The sequence below is a fragment of the Camelus ferus genome, chromosome 3, assembly GCF_009834535.1.
Source record: "Camelus ferus isolate YT-003-E chromosome 3, BCGSAC_Cfer_1.0, whole genome shotgun sequence".
NCBI classification, from domain to species: domain Eukaryota; kingdom Metazoa; phylum Chordata; class Mammalia; order Artiodactyla; family Camelidae; genus Camelus; species Camelus ferus.
The window spans coordinates 43820534-43848527 of record NC_045698.1 but is presented as its reverse complement, the minus strand read 5'-3'; the positions used below and the strand labels follow the sequence as shown (position 1 = coordinate 43848527).

The 27994-nt window shown below is 39.8% G+C and overlaps 1 protein-coding gene and 1 long non-coding RNA gene across 5 annotated transcripts in view; one reads left to right on the top strand and one right to left on the bottom strand.

Moving 5' to 3' along the window:
* The window catches only part of LOC116661344, a 43446-nt gene that overhangs the window by 13125 nt on the left and 2327 nt on the right, over positions 1–27994 (top strand). The window contains exons 2-3 of the long non-coding RNA XR_004317226.1: positions 18431–18557; positions 21838–21968. This is a non-coding gene — a long non-coding RNA (uncharacterized LOC116661344). The remainder of the gene's footprint in view (positions 1–18430; positions 18558–21837; positions 21969–27994) is intronic.
* Positions 15166–27994, bottom strand: part of NLN (neurolysin) — an 85729-nt gene continuing 72900 nt past the window's right edge. For 2 of the 4 annotated variants that reach the window (XM_032473134.1, XM_032473153.1), the window contains 4 exons: positions 27449–27635; positions 26980–27108; positions 25680–25816; positions 15166–17096 (listed from right to left, as the gene is read on the bottom strand). In XM_032473134.1, coding sequence (XP_032329025.1) covers positions 16962–17096; positions 25680–25816; positions 26980–27108; positions 27449–27635 — 588 coding nt within the window. In that variant the 3' untranslated portion in view covers positions 15166–16961. Of the gene's footprint in view, positions 17097–17159; positions 17329–25679; positions 25817–26979; positions 27109–27448; positions 27636–27994 lie in introns of those variants that run through there. The other 2 variants (XR_004317195.1, XM_032473144.1) reach the window with 2 other exon arrangements.

Below are 27994 nucleotides of genomic sequence, written 5' to 3'. Positions count from 1 at the left end.
CTCCCCAGCATTCACATCCCGATTCGGCTCAGCTGGTGGTATAGCTGTGCTGCTGCAGCTCCTATGGGGTTGCCGGGGGTTCCTGTGTGTAGCTGACCTGTCTCCTCCCCGGCTTTATCCAGCAACGTTCTACCTTCCTCTGCAGTGTGGAAGGTATTTAATAAATTCTGAAAATCTGCCCAGGTTGGTTGTGTGTTGCAAAAATCGATAAAAAAAGATTTTCTATTCTCTTTGGGTCATCTCTATAAGCTGGCATATTATTCAATTAACTACAATCTGAGCTTGTAAAAGGGGAGTGGACCCAGATCAATCCTGTTGGCTGCTGAGTCTCAGCATCCACACTCACAGTGGGGACTTGCCTTAATGGATACTGTCCCACATGAGTTTGGTTAGCTCCCTATTCTCCCCATACCTGGTGGGTACGAGAAGGTAAGACCATTCCTAGTTCTCATTTCCCGAGGTGGGGTCTGAGCCTGAGGCTGTGATTCAGCAAAAGGAGCAGCAGCACCATCGGAAGGGGGTGGAGGAGGAGCAGTCAGTGTTTGAATCAACAGCAAAGTCATACTCCTTTTCATCAGAATCAAGCAAAACCGGTTTCTTTACCTTCCTTCCTGTTGGACCATAACCTTACATCTTCTTTGCACAGTAACAGTAACATAAAAGACCGTACATAAAGTATTTCATCCCATTTTCCTTCCAGTTAACAGAATAAATCTAGTTGCAAAATTGTATTGTAATTTAAGGATCCGTTTTCAGGCCATTTTGCTCCAGAGTCTCAAGGATATTTTGTCCATGCAGTGTTACAAAAAATAAAATCTTTTTGTTTTCCATGGATTCGTAACTGAAAGTCACCAAATTTTGGAGAATGCAGCATAGAGGACTACAAGACAGAATTAACATTGTCATTTTGAAGAGGCTTTGCTTCCAAGTAGGTGAAGCAACAAAAATCTCTCTACAGATCCTTTCTCCGGGCACCAAGAAGTTCAATCTCCAATAGCAAATTCTTAACAATTAAGACAGTCAGACATAGAGGGACATAGATAAACGAGACCAAAAACCAGAGCTCAGGGTCTCTAACCCAGGTATGAGGTACCTTAGCAGCTGTAACCTTTTATAGTGTCTGCCAAAATCCCCCCAGGTTGGCCTCCAACCCACGATTTGGCCAGGAGTGCCAAAATCTCGGCAGGCAAGATCCAGTTGGAAAGCTAGCGGTCCTGTCCAGTCTTAACCAGCTCAGCTCAAACTTGACACAGCTGACTTCTAGTTCCTGGAAAACAACTCCAGCACACATCTTATGGTTTAGGCTACGGGTCTCTTAGAAGACATGCAAGTCTTAAAACGACCTTGATTAGTGAAGGCAGGTGAATAAAGTTGACTAATCATTACCCATGGTTTCACTCCCCTGTCTCATGGCTATTTAAGTTCACAGAATTTAGCATAGATGTGAAATTAACTGTATGAACAGAAAGGTTAAGAACTACAGATAATACACCAAAATAGCTAGTTGGAAAATAATTTAATTTCTGAAAACAATCAAAGTCACAAAGTTAGGCATGTACACACACAAAGACAATTTTTTCAGTCTCAGCTTTGGAAAATTGGGTCCTACTTGCTTTTGGAAAAGCTCATATTCTCTATGGCTCAGCCATTCATGGTTAATTGGAAAAGGTCTTTCTAACCATCTTTTATAATTTATGCCATGAGACTTGGAGGCTTGATGCTCTCCGGTGGCTGCATGGAGTTGGTAAGGTAGGAAAGGTTTAGGATCTGCCCATGACAGTTGGATAGCAAGATGGACCTGGCTGCAAAGGTTGACTCCAGAAGCCCAGCCAGCTACTTATGAAATGTCCAAAGGACACAATCATTTCCATTCCAGAAATGGTGACCATGGAGCTTCCAACAAAGCAGGATGGGCACAGTAGTAGGAAATTTGGGTGGTACTCACTGCACAGGACTCAGATGAAAAGGGAAAGGAGTGGCACGAGTTAGAAGGGTAGGGAAGGGCTTAAGTCTAGTATAATTTAGGTATGGAGATCAACACAAAGTCCACTTCATCATAGACATGAGAGGGAAGAGACAGTAACATATCCATAATCATTCAGGGCTCTGGGTTCGATCCCCAGTGCCCCTACTGAAAATAAATACATAAACCTAGTGACCTCCCCACCCCGCCAAAAAAAAAAAAAAAAAAAAAAAAGAATAAACATAATCATTCAGGGCTCATTCCCATAGACACCCTAAGTCAGCTAACAACATGAATACCTAGGGATGAATTAGCTCCAGGGGTCATCATTAGGACACTAATAGTTGGAAGAATTCACACTCTTTTAGCACTCCTGCGTGCTTTTCACATAACAAACACACACGCAAAGAGAAAGAGATTTATTGCAAGAAATTGGTTTATGTAATTGTTGGGGGCTAGGTAGGCAAGTCTGGAATCTGCAGGACAGGCCATGAGGAAGGGTAGGCTGGAAACTCTCAGAAAGGAGTTGACACTTCAGTCCACAGGCAGAATTTCTTTTTCTTTAGGGAAACCTCAGTTCTGTTCCTAGGACTTTCAACTGATTGGATCAGGCTTCCCCAGGTGATGGAGTATAACCTCCGCTCCTTAGAGTCAACTGATTGCCAGTGTTTATCACATCTACAAACTATATTCACAGCAACACCTAGATTAGTGCTGGACTGAATAACTAGGTACAGACTAGCCAAGTTGACAAATAAATCTGGACCATCATACCAGTGAAATATCATTGAGTAGTTGTCAAATGTCTATTTTAGATTTGGAATCTGAGCCTCTGAGAGGTAATGACTGTGGGTTTTTTTGTGTTATACCATGCCTCACAGAGGGAGACAAATATATTCCAACATCTACTTGATTAATGTTCCTAAGACTTAAAAGTGTGGGAGAGACAGAACCAGAGATGTGCCGCTTATGTCAGGCAGGTATAAATCTGGAAACAAGTGAGACCGAGCCTTCGTGTGAAGAACTCAGCGGGGCCAGTTGTGGAAACGAGGTAGGGCAGAGATCAGGGGAGGTGGCATAGCTTCATAAAAAGATGATAGACTTTGGAATCGGACACACCTGGTTTGAATTATAGCTTTACTACTTTACAAATGCTGATACCTTAAGCAAATTGCTAGTTAAAAAAATTCCCTTTATTGAAGTATAATTTACATACATTAATAGTGCATCCATTTAAGTGTATATGTCAACGAGTTTTAACAAACTCATAGACCTCTAGTAAGGTGTGTTTGAGCAAAGATCTGATGGAAGTTAGGACATGAGCAATGTAGGTATTAGGACAAGAATGTTCCAAGTAGAAAGAACAGCAAGTGCAATAGCCCAGAGGTGAGTGTTGCTGGAATGTTTGAGAAACTGCAAAGAATCCAGTGGGGTTGGAGTAAGGGGACAGAGATGGAAAGCAGAAAAATATAAGAGAAGAGGCCCAGGTAGGAGAAGGCTTTATAGTCCACTGTGAAAACCCCAACTCTTAGTGCAACAGGGAGCACTGCAGAGTTTTGAGCAGAGGTGTGACATCATTTGACATATTACAAGGATCACTTTGGCTGCTGTGCTGGGAACTGACTGTAGGGGACAAGTTCAGAATTAATGTAAAGTGCCTGATACCCAGTACATGTTCAATAAATTTTAGCTATTTGGGGGTTATTGATTTCTTAGAACAAATGATGCTGTGACCTCTTTTTGTTTGTTTCTTTTTGTAGATTGCACATACAGATTCATTCATTTACTCAACAAATCTTTGTGAAGCATGATTATAGTAGGTGCTGGGGAATACAAGTTGAGTTAAGAAAGATAAGACGGCTGCAAATTCATAAAAACAGAAAGTAGAATGGTACCAGGGATGGGCGTAGGGGAAAATGGAAAGTTGTTTAATGGGTACAGAGTTTCAGTTTTGCAAGATAAAAAAGTTCTGGGAAAAAAAATTCTGGAAATCTGCTGCACAACAATGTGAATATACTTTGCTGAACTGCAAGCTTAAGAATGGTTAAGATGGTAAATTTTGTGTTGTGTGTGTTTTAACCACAATTTAAAAATTAAAACAAATTTAATATAAAAAATTGAAAGTTTTATTTTAAAAAGCAGAAAAAAGGGGATGAGTATAGCTCTGTGGTAGAGCACGTGCTTAGCATGCATGAGGTCCTGGGTTCAATTCCCAGTAGCTCAGTGGTAGAGCACATGCTTAGCATGCAGGAGGTCCTGGGTTCAATCCCCAGTACATCCACTAAAAAAAAAAAAGTGGAAAAAAGATACCACTATTGTTAGGGAAATCAAAAAATTTATATGAGAAATATTAGGTAGGGATAAATATGATGAAAAAATAATGGTGATGTGCTGTGACCGAAGGGCTACTTTAAGTTAAAGAAAAAATAAAGATCAATAAGAAAGTATGATTCTGTTTATATATAAAGATGTACTTAGATATCTGTTACCTGACTAGACCCTACTCACTTAAAAGAATTATCTCACTATGAAAAAGTTTTACCTCTTTTATCCCTTAGGATGTGGAATCAATTATATAGTTTTAAAAATAATGCCATTTTTCCTTTTTGTACTACTAAAGATAGATGTGTACATATACGCATATAACATGTACGCAGGTGTATCCATATACATGTACACACATGCACACATCTATATGCTTGTGTACATGTATGTGTACATATGTGTACAGGCCACATAGAGCAGAGACGTGCCTGGTTGCTTATCCAGAATCCATGTCATAAGAAGTAACTTGGGGGTGACTTTCGTTTTCATTCCTGTACTTTTATCTATTGTTTGAATTTTTAAAATAATAGGAATGTAACATCTTGAAAAGAATGAAGTTATTTTGAAAATTAGACCTACCACAATGCAGCAATACTGTTGTGCTGTGGGCGTTGATGAACATTGATGAACCTGGAACGTAGTAATGTAGCAATGCTACTTCAGAGTTGGCTGTTGTTATTCTGCTTGTTACTATGTGGCAGGTCCTGTTCTAAGTATTTAGTTATTTTCTCCCTTAACCATTGCAGATACTCCACATACTGAGACCCAGACAGGTTAGGGCAGAGATCACATAGTTTTAAAGGAAGAAGACCGTATTTTACAGACAAATGTCTTTCAACTCCTTTAACATAAATGGCAGTTGACAGTTCCTTGGCCCTGTACTTGTGTAAAAACTCATCCCTGAAGATGTTCTCAACCGATACTATAATATGTAAGTGCTTTATATGATTCAAAAGAATGATGTGTACATTCTCATAAGGTTTCTGGAAGGATCTGTCACTTTTAAATAAAGGAGTTGAATAACTCTACATTCTAAGACAAACAAAATTCTTATCATGAAAAAAAATTTGTACCTCAAACTTTATAGCAAAATTAGTAACGATAGTACCAGTTTTCCCTTGAAAGGTAATTTTTTAGTTTAAAAGCACATTCACATACATTGGCTCATCTTGATCTCCAAAAACCACTGAGTGAAGCAGGAGGGAGGAGCAGGCATTAATATCCCTGCTTACAGTTGAGGAAGCTGAATCACATATGTGTGCGTCATTCAGTAAGAATGTCTTTGGCCACAAGTAACAACCACCCAACTCTACCTGGTTTAAAGAATACAGAAATAAATTGGCTTGCTCACTTGGATGCCCAGACGTGAGGTGGTCTTCAGGGATGACATAATCTAGATGCACTCACTCCGTTCTCTTTAACTCTCTGATTTCTGCCCTTCACCCCATGTTGGCTTCATCTTCAGCCTGATAGTTAAATGGCTGTCCTGGATCTCAAATCCATATACAACATTGCCAGAGGAAATGACTCTTCCTGTAGCTTTACCTTGAGAACTAGGGAAGTGCCCTCAGAAGTCCTCAGTGAACTTCTCCTCACTTTTTATTGGCACAGATTAATTTATATGATGATTCCCAGATCAATTATTGGCAGGGGTCATGGGATAACCTTTAGATAAATCAAGATACTTGGTGAAAATCTGGACTCTGTTAGGAAGCAGGAAGAAAGGGAAATTACAATGAATACCAGCGGAGCACCACAACCTGGGAAGGAGCTGTCCAGGAGTCTAACTCGCTCTTTTAGGGGAAGCCTCGGGGCCACTCAGGCCAAGATGGCAGGATTCAGCCCCCTAAAGCCCATGCTTTTCAGATAACCACCTCAACCATTTCTGATTCTCATTAGATTAGGATGCCCTTTTTCTGGCTTATATGGGGGCACCCAAGGGGCATTCTTAAACAGAAAGTTTGAAAGTGGGAATCCCATTTTTTTTTTTTTTTTGTAAGATTGAAGTTGGATGGCCTGGGAAAAGTTTGCTTTGAAAGCTACATTCTGACAAATTCTCATAAGTATTATTCTTTTTTATTATAAAATATTTCAAGGAATAAAAAACAAAGCTTCAAACAATTTATTGTATTAGACCATATTTGCATTGGATTTTTGAAGAAAACAAATTGCACTTACCGCTGAACTCCCTGAGTATGTTTCCCAGATCGCATTCTTCCTTTCTCCCTCAACAGAGGGAATCACAGTCCTGAATGTGGTACCCATTTTCATGTGGACTTTTTTTTTTTTTTAGAATTCTATAATATTTATTCTCTAGTCAAAAAATAAGCATAATTACTTACAACCAACTCTTTTATTTAAGTTTGGGAAATTTAATCATTTAAAATACAACATTAAACAAAGCCAGCAAGGGTCTTCCTTCGTTATGGGGTAATAAAAAATGGTTCAACTTTTCTGATGGTAGTTGGTCAACCTGCATGTAAATCTGAAATAGTTATAGTCTGACTCAGGAGTTTTAATCATGTGAACGTTTTTATATTTTTACTGCTATGTATAGATCCAAGATACATAATTTTGTTTTGAATATATATATCTATAGATACAGATAGATAGATAGATAGACGTTATATTTATCATAGCCTGAACAGCTCCTTCTACAATGGCACTTTCTGCTCAGCATTGTTCTCGAATGATATCTGTATTGATATATGCAGCTTAGTTCACTCACCCTGATTGTCATATAGCCCATTGTTCAAATACACCCCAGTGCATTATTCACTCTTTGTTGACAGATGTTTGGGTGGTGTTCACAGTTTTACTATTCCAAACAAAGATATTGTGGACACTTTAGAAGATACCTCACGTGCACAGGCAGAAGGGTTCGTCTGGTGGTACGCATTCTGGAGTGGAATTACTGCATGTGCTCATCTTCAACCTTAAGAGATATTGTCAGGTTGCTGCCAATCTGATGGCTGTGAATGGAAGTATAATAATTTCATTTTTTGGTGATATTCCCTATGAATTTGAAATTCTCCAGTTTCTTAAATTTAGTCCCATTTTCCATATTGGTAATTTATTTTCTTTCCTTTATCATGGGAAATTGCAGTGACTATTATAAATCGCTTCAGTTTGATATAGCCTAAGTTAGCCTGTTTTGTCCTTTGAAATATATTGTACCACACTGAAAGAAAAGAAATAAGCACATTTATACAGATACTTGTCATTTTCTCTCCGAATTGTTATTTAAGATGAGGTAATCTTTTCCTGATAATTTCTGCTCAGTTGATGAAGCACATAATGTAATTAGAATTTCTGTAAGTTGTGTAGGGAATGGAATTTAGCCCCCTTCTTCTCACTGGAGAAATCCCAAGATTAGAAGATTTAAGAATAGCATTGATAACCAATTAGTTTGATTAGTATTTGGCAACTGTGTCTGGTAGAATCCTTGGACTTGCACCTGGAGTGTGACAATGACACTATTGAGTGATGTCACTTTAGCATCTTAAAGCACCAGTCTATTTTTATACAGTGTCTACCCAAGAGATTCAGCTGCACTTGGAGTCACTTTAAGCAAGCTCCCCGAAGAGCTTCCCTGTATTTAGGGGAAGAATTAATGTCAGTAAATCAAAATTTACACCTTTTTGACCTAGGAAGTGCAAAGGCAACACAAGAAACAAACATGAGATCATATTTCCATTTTGGTTGAGCACAAGGGGAACATCTAATCCTGAGCAGAGTGAGAGAGAGAGACAGGAGGGAACAAATGCACACTGCCTGAGACTGGACTGTTTTCTCTTGCAGTTTGCTTTGCAAAATCTAGATGGGAAAGGAATAGGCATTTATTTCTCTCATTTTCTATGCCTACCTTTCAAGCAGCTTAGCATCAAAAGAAATATCCAACCTGAAACTGTATTTTCTTTCCTCAAAGAATATGGTGTGAGAAGGTACATGAGAGGGCAGAGGTGCAGCGTGAGCTTGGTGGGCACAGAGAAATACTCAAGTCAAGTCACGATAAAAACGGTAATTTCCAAGACATTTCCAGATGCCTTTGATTTGGGAGAGTTCTTTTATGTTGATTATAGGTTCCTAGAGGGTTGAGCAACACCATTTTATCCTTCTGTTTATAGATCACGCTGTTTAGAAGTGTTACAAACTGTTGTCAAGTTTGCCCGACAGCTCCTACAATGCTTCCTCTGGAGTCCCCAGATGACAATAAGATTTTCTGGCATGCACAGCAAAGGTCACCTCTGGTAATGTTCTGTTAAAACATGACTATAGGACTTTTTATACCTAACAGGTAATAAGGAAGTTTTTAGGAGTTTCCTTTTAACTCATACCTTTTATTATTAAAGGTTAGCAAGTCCTGAAAACATTTTGAAAGTGATTTATTCTCTTGTATTGTTTTTGAAAAGTAAAACTTCCCCTACTCCTCTTGAATTAAAGTAATAGTTTGTTAATCAAGCGGGTTTTTGAAACACATTTTCTTCTCTTGAATATTAGTGCTCCCCCTTTGATTCTTAAGACAACCCTGGTACATAGTCAACCCTTCTAACTGTCAAGTTCTCCGCTCTCCATTCGAACACTAACACATTCTAACACTCTCAGCGTTTCCCTTCTGATAGACACGTTTAAACTTCAGCCTCCACACCAACCACTGTCATTACCCTCTCAAATAGCATAAACCTCAGTGTTCCTTAAGTGACACCTCTGCCTCACCAGCTCCTGGCTGCTAGGACCCTTCCAGCTGATGGACTAGTGATCTTAGCCTGGGAGAGTCAGTGTGTTCAGGGTGAGAAGTGTACTCTTGGGTACATGACTCATTTTCTAGTGTAATGACTTCATTTCTGTTATCCCAGAGGAATGCAGCAGGCATATTGACATTTTGTCTATTGGCCCCACAGAAACCTGTGTTGTTGAACTAACACGCCCAGGCTGGGTCCTGATTGGGCCCCAAGAAACCTACTAGGTGGACAGAGCAACTAATCAGGTCTTTGAGACTTTGACACAAATAGACACCACCCTTGTGACACAAGTTAACTAGGGAAAAGTTAAACTAGGGCTTAAAAAGTTTAACCAGGGCTTAGCAATTTTTTCCCCCTTAATCTGAACTTAAGTAGATAAAGGTCAACCAGGTAGCAGTCTGTTTGTCTGGAACAAGTTTGTAACCTTACTTAAAATTTTGTTGATGAGTCATGAAAAAAGCCAAATCTTTGAGAGCCCTTAGGTATTCTACACAGAGTTTTAGGACATTTCCCCAACCAGGCTCCCTCTTCCCCAAAGGAAGAAATATACTGGGATGTATAAGGGCTTGAGAGATGAAGTGTGAGAGATTTTTCTCTGGCCACCTGATCCCAGTTGGAAATTCACTGGCTAACTGTGTTGCTGATGGAACAAAAAAGAGAATAATAGCCTCTGGCTGAAGATTTTATAATTGAAGCTGAGACAGAGTGGGCCATGTGCATGTTCAGAACAGTGACTGCATTGTGAATTACAACAGAAGTCCCACTTGTCAGTCACACAGACGTTTAAGACCGCAGAAAGGCATCTGATTTGAGACAGGGATGACAAAATGGATCTTTTGGTTTTCCCCACTTTGCCCTGAATACAAAGAGACTGATGACGGCTTTGTTCTGGGATAAAGTCTTACATTCCTTTTAGGACCTACCCAATCATTAATAGAGGAAGAAAATTCCTATCTGGAGTCACTCCTACAATTTTCTGGAATAAGTAACCTTTAGTCCTCATCACCCAGTGGGGAAAGAAAGCAATATAAATGATACCACGCCAGATATTTTGCTTTGTTTGCTAATCACTTTTCCTTCTTTATCTTCAGCGACTGTCTCAATGTTAAACGACTGTAATAAACAGTGTAAAGAAACATGGCTCTAATTTGACAATCTGCCAACATTTAAAACACCTCTACTCTGAACCAGGAATTACACTTTCAAGAATTTATCAGACAAACTGACCAAATGTGGAAAACAACATATTTACAAAGATAATCTTGGCAGCATTGTTTTTCTTTAATATCCAAAGAGTGAAAACAACCTAAAAGTTCATTGACAGTGAACTGATTAAATAAATTACTGTACCTTTATACAGGGAAATAAGGTTAAATAAGGTTGTTTAAAGTCCACTTTCAGTCCTTGTCACGAACCCTGGAACTCTGAAGTTTTTACAGTCCTTCATTGATCTAATGTTTAGTTGATTGCTGTTCCCATATAAGGAAGTTACAAATAATAGGCACTGAGGTCTTGCAGAGTTCAGTGCTTTTCCTTTGGCTCTTATTAGTAGTAAAAGAACATTAACAACACTGATGGGAGAAGGAAGTAAGGAATCTTGACTAATTCTGGACCTTCTCTAAGCAGCTCAATAATCATTTTAACAGCCTGTTTTCTAGATTAATAGGATGTTCCAATGCCTCTTGGGTATATAATACTTAACCAGGTCAAGAAGAGTCATTCCTCTAAAGGCTAGAGGTTTATAACCATTTGATCACAATACATAAAAATAGTTAAAGTGAATATTTTCATCTCTTGTTTATGAGTCTTTTAACCACAGAATCTAAGAAACTCCTGGATGTAACAGATAGAAGAACACCATTAATCCTACTGCTGACATGCTGAAAAGAGAAAATCGACCATTTTGTTAGAAATAAGCCTATGGTGGCAGGTGGATGAGAATCATAAAATTTTGTGGTGCCAAGGTCTAACTGTACAATGGAGTCAGCCAGCGTTGGGGAAAAACAAGAGAAGCTCTGTACGCATACCTTTTTTTGATAATTTATCTCAATGTATTATGAACTTAATTGCTATCCTTACTACACTGTGAACAACCTACGTTCAAGGCTGTTTGTCGTTTTTGTGTCCTCAGCCCCCGGCACAGCACCTGATACACGATGGCATTTTATAGTCTTCAAGCTGAATTCAAAAACAGAATTTTGAAAACAAATTAAGGCAGTAGTTCTTAAATTTTTCTGATTAATGCTAGGGATCCTCTCCCCAGAAAAGCTGCACACATCCAGAAATTTCAATATAATTTCAGGGCAGTCATGGACATCTGCTCTCCTCCTCCTTTCATTGACTTTCTAGGGAACCAGAGGTTCTAGATTAAGAGATTCCTAGGTTTAGAATACATAATCACAGAGAGAAGTCGAGGAATCTTTAAAAACATTCCCCATTCTCTCTCTTTTTTCTTTTTTTTACAAAAAGTATGTTTCTTCCATTACTTCACACAGAAGCTTTTTCAGTACACTAAGGAAAAGGGCCCCTTCTTGCGGAAGATGTAAAAACAGTTTATCTATGTAGTTTTAGATTCATTTACAAATTAGATATTTTGCAGTTATTGTAGAAAAATGCATCTTTAGAGAAAAAAGGAATTTTTAAGAAGGCATGTTTATTTAACAAACATTTATGGACTACTCCTTATGAGTCAACAACTGTGGAGGACAGGGGCTAGAAACAATGACCCAAAGAGACCTCAATATGGTGGAGTGCATGAATAATAAACTGGGTATTTGAGTTTGATTTTTGTCTCTGTGTATGTGCAGTGAAGACAGCGGTGGGTGGAATGGACAGAGAGCAACTGTAAATTCTGTAAAGGAAGAAAAAGAACCTTTATTCATTCTGTAAGAGCCTTTGGCTTTCTTATGGTCATATACAGCTCTTAACCTCCCATTCTCAGTTACCAGATAACCCACAAGAAAACGGATGATAATTTCTGAATAAATACTGGCTGATTATGAGGTCTAAGACAGTGCTTAAACTATATTCCTACAGTATAAAGGAGTTGCAGCCATCTAAACGCCATTTCTAAGAGCCAGCATTGTAAACATTTCTCTCATCTGAGTGATGTATTTTTCTTTTTGTGTGTGTGGGGGAGGGTAATTAGGTTTATTTATCTATTTATTTATTTAATGGAGGTACTGGGGATTGAACCCAGGACCCCGTGCATGCCAAGCAGGCACACTACCACTGAGCTATAACCTCCTCCCTGAGTGATGTCTTTCTGATATTATGTATTTGCTGCATCTTAAACTTTGGAGGAGACCTCAAAGCTGATTTGGTATGAACATCTACTCAAAAGAGGAATTCCTTCTTAAACACTCCTGGCAGCCACAGGCTTTGTTTGAATACTAACAGCAGCAGGATGTATTTGTGATTAACAATAATTATTAGAAACTGCTTCCTCATACTGAGCTAAGCTCTCGTATTTTCCAACCATTTCTCTAAAGCTTTGGCTTCTGAAGCAATGAAGAATAACCCTACCCTCTCTTTCACAGCCTCCAAGTATTTGAAAATAGCTGCCATTTGGATGTCTGAATTCATCTCCAGAAAGAACTTTCTTAATTCTTTTATGTATTCCTCTTGAGAAGTATTTTCAAAGTCATCACCCTCCTGTTCCTACTCTTTCAAACGTAATACTTGGCCAAAGTCTGTGACACCTGGATTAGAACACAATATTCTAGCTGTGATTAATCTCAATGCATCAGAGTCCAGCGGGACTATTCTTTTGATCTGGACACGTCCTTCCATCAACACTCTTACAAGGCTTCAGTTCTCTCCTCCTGTCCCTTTGCCAGGTGTGCTGTACTGTGGGTTTATACTGGAATTTGGTCAAATAAAAATGCTAGGTTTTTTTTCCTGAAGATACCACTATGAAGGCAGGTTTCCCTTCCTTTTACCTTTGCAATGGAATAGGTCCAATTTCATCTTAAATTTGTCTCAGCACTGAAGTAGTTTTAAATCTTAATAATGTCATCATATTTAAACATTCCAGCTCTCTTACATGCAAATTTGATAATACCTTCCATAGAATTCTTCATGTTTTCATCCAAAGGACTGGAAATTTCCTCATTTAATGTGAATCATTATTCAACTTGCTTAGGAGTTTCAATAGCTAGGAATCCACCTGGCTAACGATTTTCCCATCATAGCTTCCACCTTAGCCTTAAAGACGTCAATAGGGCTGTCAAGTGCCTTGTTGGACTCAGTGAACACTGTACTTTTAAACCTTTCTAAGCCATACAGTTTCTCTGATGACAAATGCTAGTGACATTTTATCATGGCAGTAAAATTTTACGTGAGCTTCCAAGCTCTATGAAATAAGCAGCTAGAATGGGTGTCAGCTCACAGGAGCAGAAATAAGAGAGCCTGGGTCATATTCACCTATAGCGAACCAGATCAATGGTTCACTGGACCTACATTTTATGAGGAAAGGAAACTACAAGGTAAATTCAGTGAAATAAAAACTCAAGAATCATTCACTGGAGAGGGGTGTTTAAAGGGTTGTGTTTATTACCCCAATTTTTCAAAAAGATTTTTATGAAGTATCCATTTATACAACTTTATTGTGGGTATGTTGAAAAAGGCTACATTAATCTAGTTTTTAGATTTTCTAACCTTCACCCTTTGCCTTGATACAGTTGGTACTAGATAATTATTTAGGCAGATTTGTTTCCAGTGGAAATTTCTCCATTAAAAATAAACTAAAAAAAAAAACTTTGGACATTGACTGTGTTTTAAAGAAAATGAGAGGGGAGGGTATAGCTCAGTGGTAGAATGTATGCTTAGCATGTATGAGGTCCTGGGTTCAATCCCCAGTACCTCCATTAAGAAAGAAAGAAATAAGTAAACCTAATTACCTCCTCCCACCAAAAAAAAGAAAAAGAAAAAAAGAAAATGAAAGCATGTTTATCTTTTTTTGCTTTTATTCTCACCAAACAGTCATAAGAGAAGGTACATTCAATTTCGAGGGGTTATCCAATTTCAGAAGAGACACATAACTGTGTAACAGTGCTGTGTTGGGGAAAGAACAAAGCTTTGGTCGTTGCATCTAGTCAGAGGGGATAAGGTTTCTCTTTTAACACTCTTTGGGGCTCAGCTAACTCTACCTAAACCCAATTTGGGGGATTAGTATTTTAATGCAATTTTCTCCAAGCATGAAAAATACTTCTTGTGCATGATAGAAAAGGAAAAAAATGAAAAATGCTAGCAGGCTCACTGGTGGGGAGCAGGCAGGATCGCTGTACACCCTCATTCATACACAAAGGCCAAAGGCAAAGTGGCAAAGTAGAAAGTTAAGTCATTCCCTACTAATTAAGGTAAATACAAAGTGCAAGTACAAAATCCTATCATTTTTTTTAAGAGCTATTTTCTTGATTTTGGTTTCTTACACAAAGCAGTCTGTCAAGTCCAAAGAGCTGCAGATACCTACCTGTCACCGCAGAAGTTCAGAAAGGCAGGATTTTGGTGTAAATAGCTTGGGTGCTAATTCTTCAAGATAATTTTTAGTTCTCTATCTAGGTAACATGCAACATTTATACTAGAGGAGAAAAAAAAATCTATATTAGACGGCATCACATTAGGACTCCTCTTTCTCTTCTCTGTGGCATCTTAAAATTGAAACTTTAGGAATCAGGCCTACTACATTTTCACCTAAGATGTTTAAGAACTTGCCCTCAGTGACATAACAACTGCTGGAAAACCTGAAACAGGCCCAAATCTGCTGGATCGATAACCAAGAAAGACTTTACTATATGCATCTTAGTTCATAAATCTAAAGTGTAGGTTGGTTAATTATAATTTTTTTTACAGTTGTTTACACCATTCAGAACAGCCACCAACACTCTGTGCTCTGATCTAGAAAAAAGGAACAAGCAGATGAACAGCCCATCCAAAAAGGCTTTAAAAAATAGGTCCTTAGTTTTGAATTACGGTAGGGAATGTTTTCTTGATGACTACTTGATATTGTTGCTCTTCTTTGGCAGATTTTAAATATGGGATGTGGATCCTAAATACAAAGACTACCACAGCACTTCTGTTCTGTTATGCATTTCAGTTTTAACACTGAAGTATGAAAGAAATGTGAATTCATTCTTGTGACAGTAATGTAACTTTATTGTGTGCAGTCTTATTCACATCAAGTATTAGTTTTCCCATGTGAAATAAGTTAAGATTTAAAATGAGAAAGTTATTGTTAATGAGATGCACTGGGCAGTAGAAAAAGCTGAAGAGAGTTTTTGTCTGAAACTAGAAAACAGAACATTCTGGGAAAAAAAAAAAAAGAGGAAAGTACCATAAGTTGCTAAGACCAAAAAAACAGTTTTAGGGACCCAAGGTGGTGATGCTGAATGAGCGTGGGGGAGAGAGGGCCAGGCAACTGTCTCGGGGATGGTTGGGTGGGGGGATTTTCTGTGATGTTTAATAAGGTATTTGCTTGGCAATAATAATCTTTGAATTTTCTCCTGCGTTGCTATAGCTCTTGGTTTTTCCTGCTGTTGACACTTTTACTCCGCAGCATGATATTTGTTTAGTTAGCACAAAGTCCACTTTGTCCTGGAGAAGGAAAAGGTTCTCATTTTGTCCCTGGCGAGCAAAGTCAAACCTCAGGTACACACGGGGGAACAACTGGAAGTCCTATGCAGAATGCATACACTCAAAGTTAGTTTTTTAATTAAAAAAAATTTTTTTTAATTATCCTAGTTTGGTTTCCTCACTGAGTAGACTCCTAGAGGGAAAATAAGTACAGCGAGTTTCCTGGGCTGCTGCAGAACTGGAGTTTAGGCCCACAGTAAACAGTTAAAGAGCTCCGAAGGTTCACGTAAAATCACCAGACAAGGTAGGCTGTGGCCGAGCCCCTCCCCAGGGCTGAGTGTGAGCACGCCTGACACTTTGGAGCAGCTGTCCTCCCACACGTCTGTGCAGAACCCACTCCACTCCTGGGCTTTCCGCATTCTTCACGCCCTGGGTCTGCTGCAGCTCTCCTCCCAGGACACGGTGAACGGACACTTGTGACGTATCTACCTGCCACGCGGGGTGAGGGGGGCAGCAGAGGAGGCGAAGTCCCTACCACTTATTAGAAACATGAGAAGAGAAAAACATCCTTGGACTTGCTTTCATGTTCTAATTGGCAAATATGCGGAAAGACTGACAATCTTGTATGCTGAAGTGGAAATGAACCTCCAATCCGAGACGCAAAATTCTCTAATACAAGATGTAAAAACTTGCAATATCCATTCGACCGTTTCAGCTAAAACTCATAATTTTTTGGAAGTCAGACAGAAGAGACAAAACCAATTGGAAGAACATCATTTAAGTGTGGCAGAAAGCTGGGGATCGTGAGGCCTGAAATACAAAGATAAATGCATTACTGAAGCATAGTCCCCTGGCCCTGAGGTGTGTGGGCAAAGAGGTCACACTTTACTGGGAGATAGTGGCAAAGTGGATGCAGGGCTCCAAGAAAATATTTATCGAGGAACGTGATGATTCATTTATCAGTTCAGAAATCCCAAGTACAAAACTTCAAGATATAAGAAGGATCAAATTATATAATGTACATGATTCAATTAAAAAATTCTTAGCCCTCTTACATTATATTATCTAGATTACAATAGTAAAAAAATCAAATTACCTTCATATGAAACTTTTATAAAAAGAAATCAAATCCATTTTTATGAAATTTTATAGTACAATTATTTTCTAATGGGTCTTTTCTTAGCTCACAGTATTTATAATTCCATTTACATCTGTATAATTTTTCAAATCAAAAAGCAAAAGGAAGTCAATGGAAACCTACATTTTCATTTGCAAAACTCCCTTCAGTTTCCAGGCCAGTAACACATGGTGATGTCGACTTGTCCTCCAGACATGGACTGCTCCCAGAGATCCCACGTTTATGGGGCATGCAGGCCTCTGCTCATTAGGAACGCTTTTTGGTTTGGCTCACGTTTCAAGAAATTCTGGAGCATGTCCATGCCGTCCAAAGATCCCCCAGGTTTCAGGATTAGGTTTCTGTATTTCATTCCAACCTAATAAAATAAACATGCCTAATAATTCATGGTTATAGCAATTTTCCAAATCTCCAGATGCAAAAGAGAAAAAGGGACTTTAGCTACACTGTCCGTCTGGAGGCTCTCCTTTGCCGAGACTATAGCTCTGCAGTATTTATTTATTTTGGTAGCTAAGAGATCTGGAGCTTAGACCTCCGGTCTTCCACACTTCCCCTCTATTACTGTCTTGTCTTAGATTCTCAGCAGCACACTGGGAATGTAAGCAAACAAACAAAACACAGTCAAATGGAATATATAACAGGCTCCTAATTTGCTACCTCATCTCAAATGCAATTTCAAAAGGGTTAGCAAAGCAAGTGTTCAATGAGGCTAAAAACAGGGGTTCTGTGCTGTCAAAATGGCTTCTGCAATGTTTTTAGGAGGGGCTTATAAACAAACCTTCCTTATGGATGGGGCAACAGCACACGTCCCACGGTGCAGGGTAAGACATTTTTGCGGGCCCAGCATGGAGAAGAGGGACCTTTGTAAAGTTTTCTTTGGGGACAAGGTCTGGAATTTTAAAACGTATCACAATTCCTCTGCCTTTATTTACACAAATAGATGAGCAGATAAAGTGAAAGGAAACAACTGTAATTCAATATCAGCATTATTCAGTATTTTCACTTCCTTTTCACCGACCTTTTAGGGAAGTAAGGCAAGACAATTCAATGAAGCATAACTCTAAACCTATGCGTAGGACAGCTCACAGGGTAACATTTAAATATACATCCATTGTATCATTTGAGCAATCACTGATAGTCCTTTTGAGTACAAGAATAGCTTGAGAATTTCCAGAGACAAAAGTAATCTCATTTTTGACTTATGACAATGATTCTGCTTGGCACAACCATCTGAGGTAAGTCTAGTCAAACCGTTGAGGAGAATAAAACGTTGAGGAATGCAATCTACCAGGTAAATGTCTTATAGGGGTCGTAAAATCAAAACTTTTGGGGTTATCTTTTAGCTATAAACAGAAATCTTCTGTACCTTACTACTTATCTACAGGCTAATAGCTAACTTTAAGATGAGCCTTAATCAGGAGTAAACAGTTAGTCAAACAAAGTTACCTTTTGTAAACTCTGGAGAGCACCGTCCAATAGAAACACAATGTGGGCCACGTATGTAATTTAAAATTTTCCAGTAATCACATTAAAAAAGTTAAGAAAATAGGTAAAATTAATTTTCATAAAATATTTTATTTAAACCAGTGTATCAATAATAGTATCCTTTCAGCGTACATCAATATAAAGTTACTGAGATTTATTTTTTGTTGTATGTCTTCAAAATCAGCACATCTCACTTCAATTCTTCAGCAGCACTGGCCACAATTCAGGTGCTCAGGAGGTACACGTGGCTGCTGTACTGCACCGGTCTGGGGCCTGGAACACAGACCGTCCTTAGAAGGGCTTGGAGACAATGCTCTAGTTTAACACTGAAGAGGTGAGTAGCAATCTTGTTGCCTTATTTATAAGTTTTGGGTAAAATTTTTTAAAAAGGGTGGCCTGTAATCACTGAGATTGGACTTCTTGAAAATCCTAGTAATGAGGGCTTGGAGGTACATTTATTTTTCTTTAGGAAAAACAAATGATGTGTCATTTTTTGCCTGGTCTGCAGCAATTCATGACTGTTACAGTAGTGATCTAGAACCTAAAATGTGAGTGATGGCCATCACAGACTTTATCATTCTAGCAAGTAGCAGATCAGAGTTCTTGAGACCAACACAATTCACCCCTTTCCCTGTCATTCACTGCCCAACATTTCTAAATTGGACCAGTGTTAAGTTAGTGGGTGGGGCAAGGAAGGTCTGTGCTCTCTGGGCATCGCAGTAGAGGAAGAACTTAGAAAATGAGAATTAAATTGATAGGAATGATCAAAATATTATAAACCACTTATTGTGGAAAAATTTTAAACATACACTAATAATAGAGACAACAGTATAGTGAACCCTCTCATACCCAGCATGCAACCTCAATGATTAGCATTTATCTGTGGAAATTCTTAATGCTCGAGATCTGAGAATCTTTTATTTATTCAGAAGACATATTTTGTTGCACAAATATTATAGGAATAGTAGTAAAAATTTAAATAAAGTAAAAAAGAAAAATCAGCAACATGCTGACATCTGCCAGGGTATTCTCTTATCTTGTATGGAGGGCTGTTATTGTAGGCAGTAAAGAAAAGCAAGCATTTGGGGAGCTGCACGTTGCTGGGAAGAGCCAGCTCATGCCTCCTCTGACCGGCAAAGTCACTGCAGGGCCGGGCACTGTTCAGTCTCACAATATGCGGCTCAGTGCAGCGCAAGTCCTCCCCTGCTTATAGCTCCAAACAAGCTGATTCAATTTCCTGAATTACAGAGCAATGGTCTTTTAATAATTTCATTTCCTTTGCAATGAAGTTTGGAGAAGAGTTTAAGAGTCATTTTGGTAATAGGATCTTGTTTTCTTAAAAAAGAAAAAGTGAAGTGAATTTTTCTGCTTTAGGAAGGATCCGGGCTCTCTAGGTGACAGAACCGTGTTTGCAGGTGGCAGGAGTCTCTGCTGTAAGTCGTTCTACTCTTGTTTATATCATAAGGGAACCTTAATTGTGAGCAAACTAGGAAGAGAAGCTCTAAGACAACCGCTAGAATTTCTCATGCTAAAAATCCTCCAGGAGGACCTGCGTAGAGTAAGAGCTCCTGAGGAATATCAGCATCGGTCACCTCTGTGGTTTTTAATCCCAGAAGATTAACGTGTATCTTCCGGCAGCTGTGCAGGTCCTTCCTAACACCGATGTTTTCTAAAGCAGGATGAGGAGTTCTGGAGTCAGGCCCAGGTCTGAATCTCAGCTCCATCCTCAGCTATGTGACCTTGGGCCTTGGTTTCCATACCTGTAAAATGGGAGTCTGCCTACCTCCCTCAGTTTATGGGGAATTAAAGGAGATGATTTCAGTACCTTGTCTGCTCCCTAGAATAATTCCTGCCATACAGGGGTATTCAATACCCCTGAGTAGTCATCCATCCTCCTTTCCTTTCCTTCCTTCTCACACTGCCTCAAAGTGCAGTTACTTATACACAGCCAGGGAAACAAATGCACTCCTGATTCAGCATTTCCTTAAAATTAGTTCTGTCTCCTAATAAAGCAAGAAAAAAAGCACAGATACTTCATCTCCACTATTAGCATAAAATAGAATACATAATTTGGTAGGAATATTAAGTAGGAGAGACAAGGCACTCACTTGCAAGAATATGTATGCTTTATCTGAGGTAATATTTTAAGAGCAAGCATGGTTACCTGAGTGAAGGATGTCCACCATCCATCAGTACCAAGAACATATAAATGGGAAACAGACTATGTCTCCTGCCATCTCTGGAGGAGCACATGCAAGCTCCCTCCCTCCTCTGTGACTGACCCTGGGCAGTGGAGCCAGGCATCTCCTTTCTACACTGAGTAACAGGCATCAGGGCAGAGGGCATCCACCCACTGGCAGGTACTGACAATCAGGCTTCTAACAGGCTCACCAGCCCGCTTTAAAAGTAGACTTTGAAATCTTTCCTTCCATAGCTCATCAGTAAACTCCTACCCAGCACAGCACACACTTTGTTTTCTACAAGTGAGGGTGGGGCGTTCGTGGGTGGAAAAAGACTACCTTTGACCACAAACAGGAAGGAGGGAGAGAGTGCAGGTTGGTGCTGGTAGTCAGGGAGATGCAGACAAAGTACAGTGGTAGGAATCTTCCCTTGATTGGAAGAGGTCTACTGGAAACCTTGAGCAAAGTTTCAGTTTGTGAGGATGGAAGAATAAATTTAAGGGGTGGGAGGAGGTCTGGAGAAAAATGGTACCCTAGGTAGAAGTTTGTATTAGGATGAAAGATGAGTGGAAGCAGATGGGGGAACTACCATTTGGGTCCAGTAATAGGTACATGTAACAGTTTTGAAGCAGAGGACGAACACAAGGACAATTAGAAGGGCCTTATGATCTACAAGGTGAGATAAAGGAACAGACAATTAACAAGGCAGATCATTAGGGCCCTAAGAGAGACAAAAGGAAGGGCTGTAGGAGCACGAAAGAAGAAAAATGCTTCCAGTTGGTTGGGATTCAAGGCTAAGAAGGTCTGGTGTTGTAAATATTCAAGAAGCAGGTTGGAAATCAATCCCATTTCCTTCCTTTGTCCCTTAAATCAGGCCAAATTTAAGGCTGTTCGAAAAGGCTCAAGTGTAAGACAAATCAGCTGTGGGGTGGCAGATCAGGGGAGCTGAAGCAGAACTTAGTCCATCTGTAGGGACCCTCAGGAGGGGAAATCTCACATTCTCTCTTACAACACATTACAGCAGGCACTGGGCCTAGGATTCTGTTTGAAGAGCTCTGGGATACCGTGCTTTGTAACACACCTTCTGTCAGCCAACTCTTTTTCATGTTTAACCAAGACTCTTCATGTGTGTCACATGTAAGATCTACTTCCTTATGGCTCGGGGCATAGTCACACTTAACTATCTTGACTTTCTCAGTACTCCTTTCTGCCTGGAATCCTTGGTTGTATTTCTTCTTCACTGATGGAAAAAAAACAAAGCTAAGCAATTACTCTCAACGCAGAAGAGGAGGACATAATTCTAGCTTAACAATATAATTGCCTTTGAATCCACAATGTCTATGACCTCTAAGGAAATTTTCCCACAATGAAGTCGCCTTATAAAAAGAAATAATCCTAGTTAAAATGCTCTCATTCTTTCAACCCTACGATTAGCTGCTGGATTTTGAAACTGTTTGGGAACCTTGAAGGGATCCTGAAAGAGCGCCTAAAGTTTGCTGGGAAAGCGTTATTCCCAGGCAGTTCCTTTCCATGGTTATTAAAGAGATGAGCTGGAAAAGTGAAAGGTATGTCTGATAATGACTCTCCACGTTTACTTAGATAATATTTAACAAACTAAACAGCTAACATGTTACACCTATTTGCTATGAAGAATATAGAAAACTACAGATAACACCAGAGATGGCAAACTTTTAAACTATTAAAGGTAAGGGGCCAGTTCTAACACTTTGATAGAGGCCATCAAAACAGAATGGAAACGACTGTGTGTAAGATATTCTGTTGCTAACACCTGGTGTCAGAAGACTGCAGGTTTACATTTGACCCTTCCTGTTACTGTTTTCCCAGTGAGTAGTGCACTTTCTACAGTTCTGCTTGTTAAGATCTGAAACGGTTCTCGCCCAGACCTGGGCTTTGCAGGGTGGCAGGAGGTGACAGAGGGAAGGCCTGGAGATGTTCTTTTGTTGATACCAGTGACCATGACCAATTATGTCAACAGTATGTGATCTTTCAGCCCCAGCCTATCTAGAGCTTGGGGACTAAGACTAGCAGGCACTGACTCTGTCACGAGCCATCTTGCTATCTTCTCAAAATCTCCAAATACGTACTACGGAGGCTGAGGGGCCTTGAGACAACAAAGTCTGCATGATATACCGTGCCTGCTCTGAGTTCCTTAACTTCTGATCAAACTCAGCATTTCTTTATACCATAAAAATTCTTTCTCTTCATCATAACACAGTTGTAACAATGATCTGTTTCTGTAGAACAGGATTGTTATTCCAAAGTATTAATTTTAAACGAGTATTTGAATTGTGTAAATCGGGTGTTTATTTTAGAGCAAACATTTGTAAAAAAAAAAAAAAAATTAAAACCAAACAAGCAGTACACTGAAGGAGTGAATAAAATGGCTATATTAAAAGCTGCTCCCGTATCTGCCAGTGCAGCGAAGGGTGTGAGGGTCGGTGCAAAGGAATTCTCCTTGGCCAATGGGGCCAGATTCACTATGGCTGTGACGGCAGGGAAACAGGAAATGACATGATATCCAGAGTATTGGATAGGAAGGAAAAAGAAGGAATTAAAGACAGCTTCATGGCATAAGATGAACAGTAATATAAAGCACTGCTGAATCCAGAATTTTACTAAAAATGAGAACTGTTTTTAACATCACAAGGCAATAACTCCGAGTTGTGGGGAATCTGGCTTTCTCCACATTCAACCCAGCCCTTCTGTCTAAGTCAAGAGTAGTCTGGCTGCCTGCCAAGCTGAGAAGCTCTAGAAAAGAGGAGGTACGTAGCAGCATAATAGCAGGGGTGGCTCCTGCTGGACTGGCAAGTTCCTTCGGGTCCACTGGGATCAGTATTTTGGCTGTGACCTTGACAGCTGGAAGAGGAGAGGTGACGGGGGAGGGTCCTGAGGGTGTGGTCCTGTGAGTGGAGCACAGAGGAGGTGAATGATGAAGCTTCATCGAAAGAGGTGCCTTAGCGTTGATGCCCGGAAGCCTCACCAACTATAAGAGCTAGTGGGAGGTCAGATGGTACCTTTCTATATTTGGACCCTGTGTCTCTTTAAAAACTGTTTTCTGATTTCTATAACATACTCCATGTAAAAATAAGGAAAAGCTCCATAAAAAGTGCAGAAAAATATTTAATAATCACTCATTAACTTACCACCCAAAGATAACTTTTGGTAACATTTTGATGTGCTTTTTCTCTAAATGTATTTTTGAAAATAAAAGTTTGCATCCTATGATGTAAAATATTTTATAACTTGATTTTTTTTTTCATTTTGTAGAATAGTTTTGTTAAACAGTCCAGATGTTAAGAAGCAGCTTATTGAAACCCTTTCCCCATGCCTAAAACCAAGTTCCCTCTTATGTTTAGAGGATGGACAGATCACTTTTGGTTTGGAAGATCTGGAAGACTTCATACATGAGTGGCCATCTGAATAAAGGCCTTTACGCATAGTAGGATTTTGGAGCAGCACAGACAAGGAAGGTGTACATTTTAGGTGGAAGAAGTAGAATGAATAAATTTGTGAAGGAGGAAAGACCCAAGGGGAACACACAGAATTGGCTGGCACGCTGGGTGTTCTGGGAAGTAAGGAGGGGATCTGTTTGCTAAGCTCAGGGCTGGGACAGAGAGAGGAATACGAAGAAGCAGGAAGTAGAACAAAGGAAGCTGAGGGCCTTTGGGAGCTGGCAACTAGATTGTCAGAGGTCACTCTGGAGGGCGGGTCACTGTCCAGTTTAGCTAGTGGAGGCAAAAGCCAGGAAACAGAGGGGTGCAAAAATTGTTTCTTGTACCAAGAGAGTCAGCTGTGAAAGGAAGAACAACTAAGTAGGAGCACTGAGAAGATCAGGGTCAGTGCTAAGTTGCTTCCCTGAGATGGCAGACCAGCAAGTCTCAGTATTACAGCCATCTCCTCTGAGACAGGAGGAAAGAAGATAAAGACTGAAGTATAGAAAGAGAAAGAAAGATGCAGGTACTGACTTTCAGTGATCTTAATGTTCTTAGTAAAGAGGAGAGATCACCTGCTGAGAGGGGGAGGGGTGGGAGGGTGGGGAACCGGGGGAACCCAGTAAGGGAAGGAGGGCAGGACTGCAGAGGAACACTGAGAGTCCAGTGCAGGTTCGACAGGGTGACTGCAGTGGGGCAGGTAAACGGAGTCCCACCATCTTCCCCGGAACACTGAATCCCAAGGGCACTGTCTCTCAATGAGATGGCAGAGGACTGGGGCTGGGCACCAGCTAAAGGTCATGCCGAAAACAGGGTATTTATGAGAACAAGTCAGTGGCTGATCATTGTAAATGCATCGGCTAGGGAATGGAAGGAGACCCAGAGCAACCTAACAGCCTGGGTAAGGTGGAATGGACGATGCAGTAACTGGAAAGGCTAGTGTATACCATGCAGGTACCCTGGAGGGCATTTTCCTGGGGGGAAGGGTTGGGGGAGGGGGTGGTGATCTAAATTACACCGAAGTCTTCCAGTGCATGTGTGTAAGGTACTAGGAAATCCAGAAACACAAAGTTTGGAGAACAAATCAGTTGGTTGCAATAGGCACAGAAAGCCTGATTTTGATAATTTTGTTCTTCTAATTTCTGAATCAAACAGAATGAAAAACACACTGGAAAACCCATCAGCCCTAGAAATAATCTGACTGCTGACTCTTCAACGAGAGTGGAGGCTGAGGGACTGTAACTCAGGAAGGGTTGGCTGGCAGCCACCTGGCAGTCAATTCACTGTACACGGAAAGGAATGGCTCAGGTTAATGAAGCAGCTTAAATTACTTAAAGGCATTTAGGTTACAAACAATGCAGTAGGTGGGATATGCCAGTCACAGAAAAAAGGGTGCCTTCCACAGAAAATGTATGATGAAAGTGTGTAAAGTACATCAAAACATAGGCAGACCATTTATATCAGGAAGGAGTTCACCTTTCTTTCCCAACCTCCTATAAAACACTTACGGCACATGTCAAAACTAGCAGCTATAAATGCTCAAATGCATAAACAAAGCTTTGAATTTTCATTATGCAATGTATTGGAATGTTAATAAGCAAGAAAATGCAGTAGGTTTTTTTTTTAACTTATAGAATTAAGAGTTAATCACTTGTACACTACACTTAATAAGGTACGATGATGTGAGAAGATGCAAGACTTTAAAAGTTAAAAGTTGTTACCAAACCTCTTCCTCTAAAATCTAGCTGTCATTAACATTTTATACTAGGTATTAAAGGGGAGGGGGCAGCTACAAAATTAAAAGGAGGAAAAAAAAAACAATACCTCTGGATTCATTATCCCTTCTTTCTTAAAGCAGCTGTAAAACATGTCCGTGGAAAATACTTCACTCCAAAGGTATCCATAATATTGGCCATCATATCCGCCTGCCAAATGCCCAAAAGTAGCCGGCATATTTGTGCCTTTAAAGAAAGATACATTTTAATTACAGTGATGGCAAATAAATACCAGATTATCAGCTAGCCAGCTTCCCCATGGTGGGGCCAGCCGTGGGAGGAGCGTCAGGATCACTTCTAGTACTCCCGGGATTTACGCATGCCGTTGGCTGACAAGTTTAGAAACTTCTCTCCTGTGGCGGCTCCACCTAGGAGCTGGTTTCGGCCCTCAGCTCTGGAATGCCTAACAGTAGTTTCAGAGGCTTTGTCCACACCCATCACACAGCTCAGTCCTGTCTTATCCCTTAGACACACGTGTGTCTTACAAATACTCTAATATTAAGCCTACTTATTGTCACACCTATTTATATCCAAAATACATCAGAATGGCTCTTATTTTGGGTTCATAATTACTGGAAAAAAAAACTCTTTCAGTGGAAAGCTAAAAAGGTTTTTACCAAGTCAATCTACCTCTAGGGCTATTTTAAAAAAGGATTTCATCAAGTGGCCTGAGGCACAAAGCTGCTGTTCGGCCAACTAGAAACAAATCACAAAAGAAGCCTGGGTGGACTCAACTGACTATTCTGACCTTTATTATCTCTATAAATGTGACTGATTCAATGAAGTAACAATTTCTTTGGTGGAAAAAAAGTCACCTTTCCGTTCCGACTACATGTTTGCATAAAATCTGTAAATATAAATGTAAATGCATTATGGGTGAGCATACACCCACCCACTCTCATGAATCTCATAAATAATACTAGGTTAGAAGCTGCTAGTCAAACTGCCTTAAGTGACCTCAGGAACAGAATCAGAAGCAAGGTATAAGTCCGTGCCTCTCTAAAGCTGCCCCTTCCGCCAGAGTCTCACTGAAATACTAGGGAAGTCACGGTGCATACAGGGAGGGTGGGGCCAGGCCGGGGCTGCCAAACGTGAACGGCTTTCTCTGCTCTGGGGTGGAGGCCAATTGCTCACGCCTGATTACACTAAAATGCTGCAAAGCTGGAGCCGCCTTTCCTTCAAGCCCTTTTGGACAGGATAACTCACGAGGACATGGTATGCCTATTTGAAAGTCATGGCCTGATTATAGAAATCAGCCCAATAAACTGTACCTTCTCTGGCAGTGTTAGGAGTCAACCCTGTGTAGACTTCACAGGAAAATGGAACTTACAATGATAGGATTTACATACCTGGAGTAGCTGCAACACCTAAGATTTCTGTGCAATATTTGGCATATTCGTTTGCAGCATCCAGCGATGTGATGGTATGGAGAGACTGATCAACTTTGCTCAAAACAATCTGGCGTAAGGTCAGGAGACCTAATAACATAAGAATGTTTGGGCATGTTTTGAAGAGAGAACAAATGTGTTCTAATATCATGGACCACAGATTTCATCAACTGATTCCTGTAGTACTCATTCCAAAATCAGAGCGCGGCATCTCATTCTATTTAAAATTTAAAAGGAAATGGTTTTTTTTTCTTAGACATAACTCCAGAGTTCAGTATTTAAATATATTTAGCGGTCCTCCTTCCTCATGCTAACACTCTAAGGGCACTACCGTTACAAAAGGGGAAATAAGTTCTACAGAAGCAGAGGCTATCGATTCTCCATGAAGAAGTTCTCATTTATATTCCTCTTATAAAATTATAAGTCATACCTGTGTTGACCAGTCTAGAAGCAACAAGTTTTTCAAGAAGATCATCCGTAATAGGGCTTCCATCTTTATAATGTTTTGACAGTCTTCGGAGGGAATCGATGTCCCACACCCAATTTTCAAGCATTTGTGATGGCACCTCTACAAAGTCAGTTTCCACATTTGTTCCACTAAATCTTGCAAAATCCGTCTAGAAAGTAAACATAAAGGTCTTTTGTAAAAAGCACTGAATGAAAACTACATATATGATGAATTATAATTAAGGCTCACCAAAACTTAAGTCAGAATCAGGGTCAACTACCTCTTCGAATGAAGGGTTAGGATAACCTCAAATTTAAATGAAAATAAGACAGAGCAACCAAGCAGCCTGAAAAATAATCTCCGAATACTCTATATTAAAGTAATATTTAATTCTTCTGAATCACAAACTTGGAATAATCATCAGGAAATCATATATGAAAAAAAATCAGTGTAAGTTAAAAGAAGACTTAGGTTTTGAAAGTGAAAATATTTTAGAAGAATTTCCCAGGGAAGGAGGGGATAGTTCAG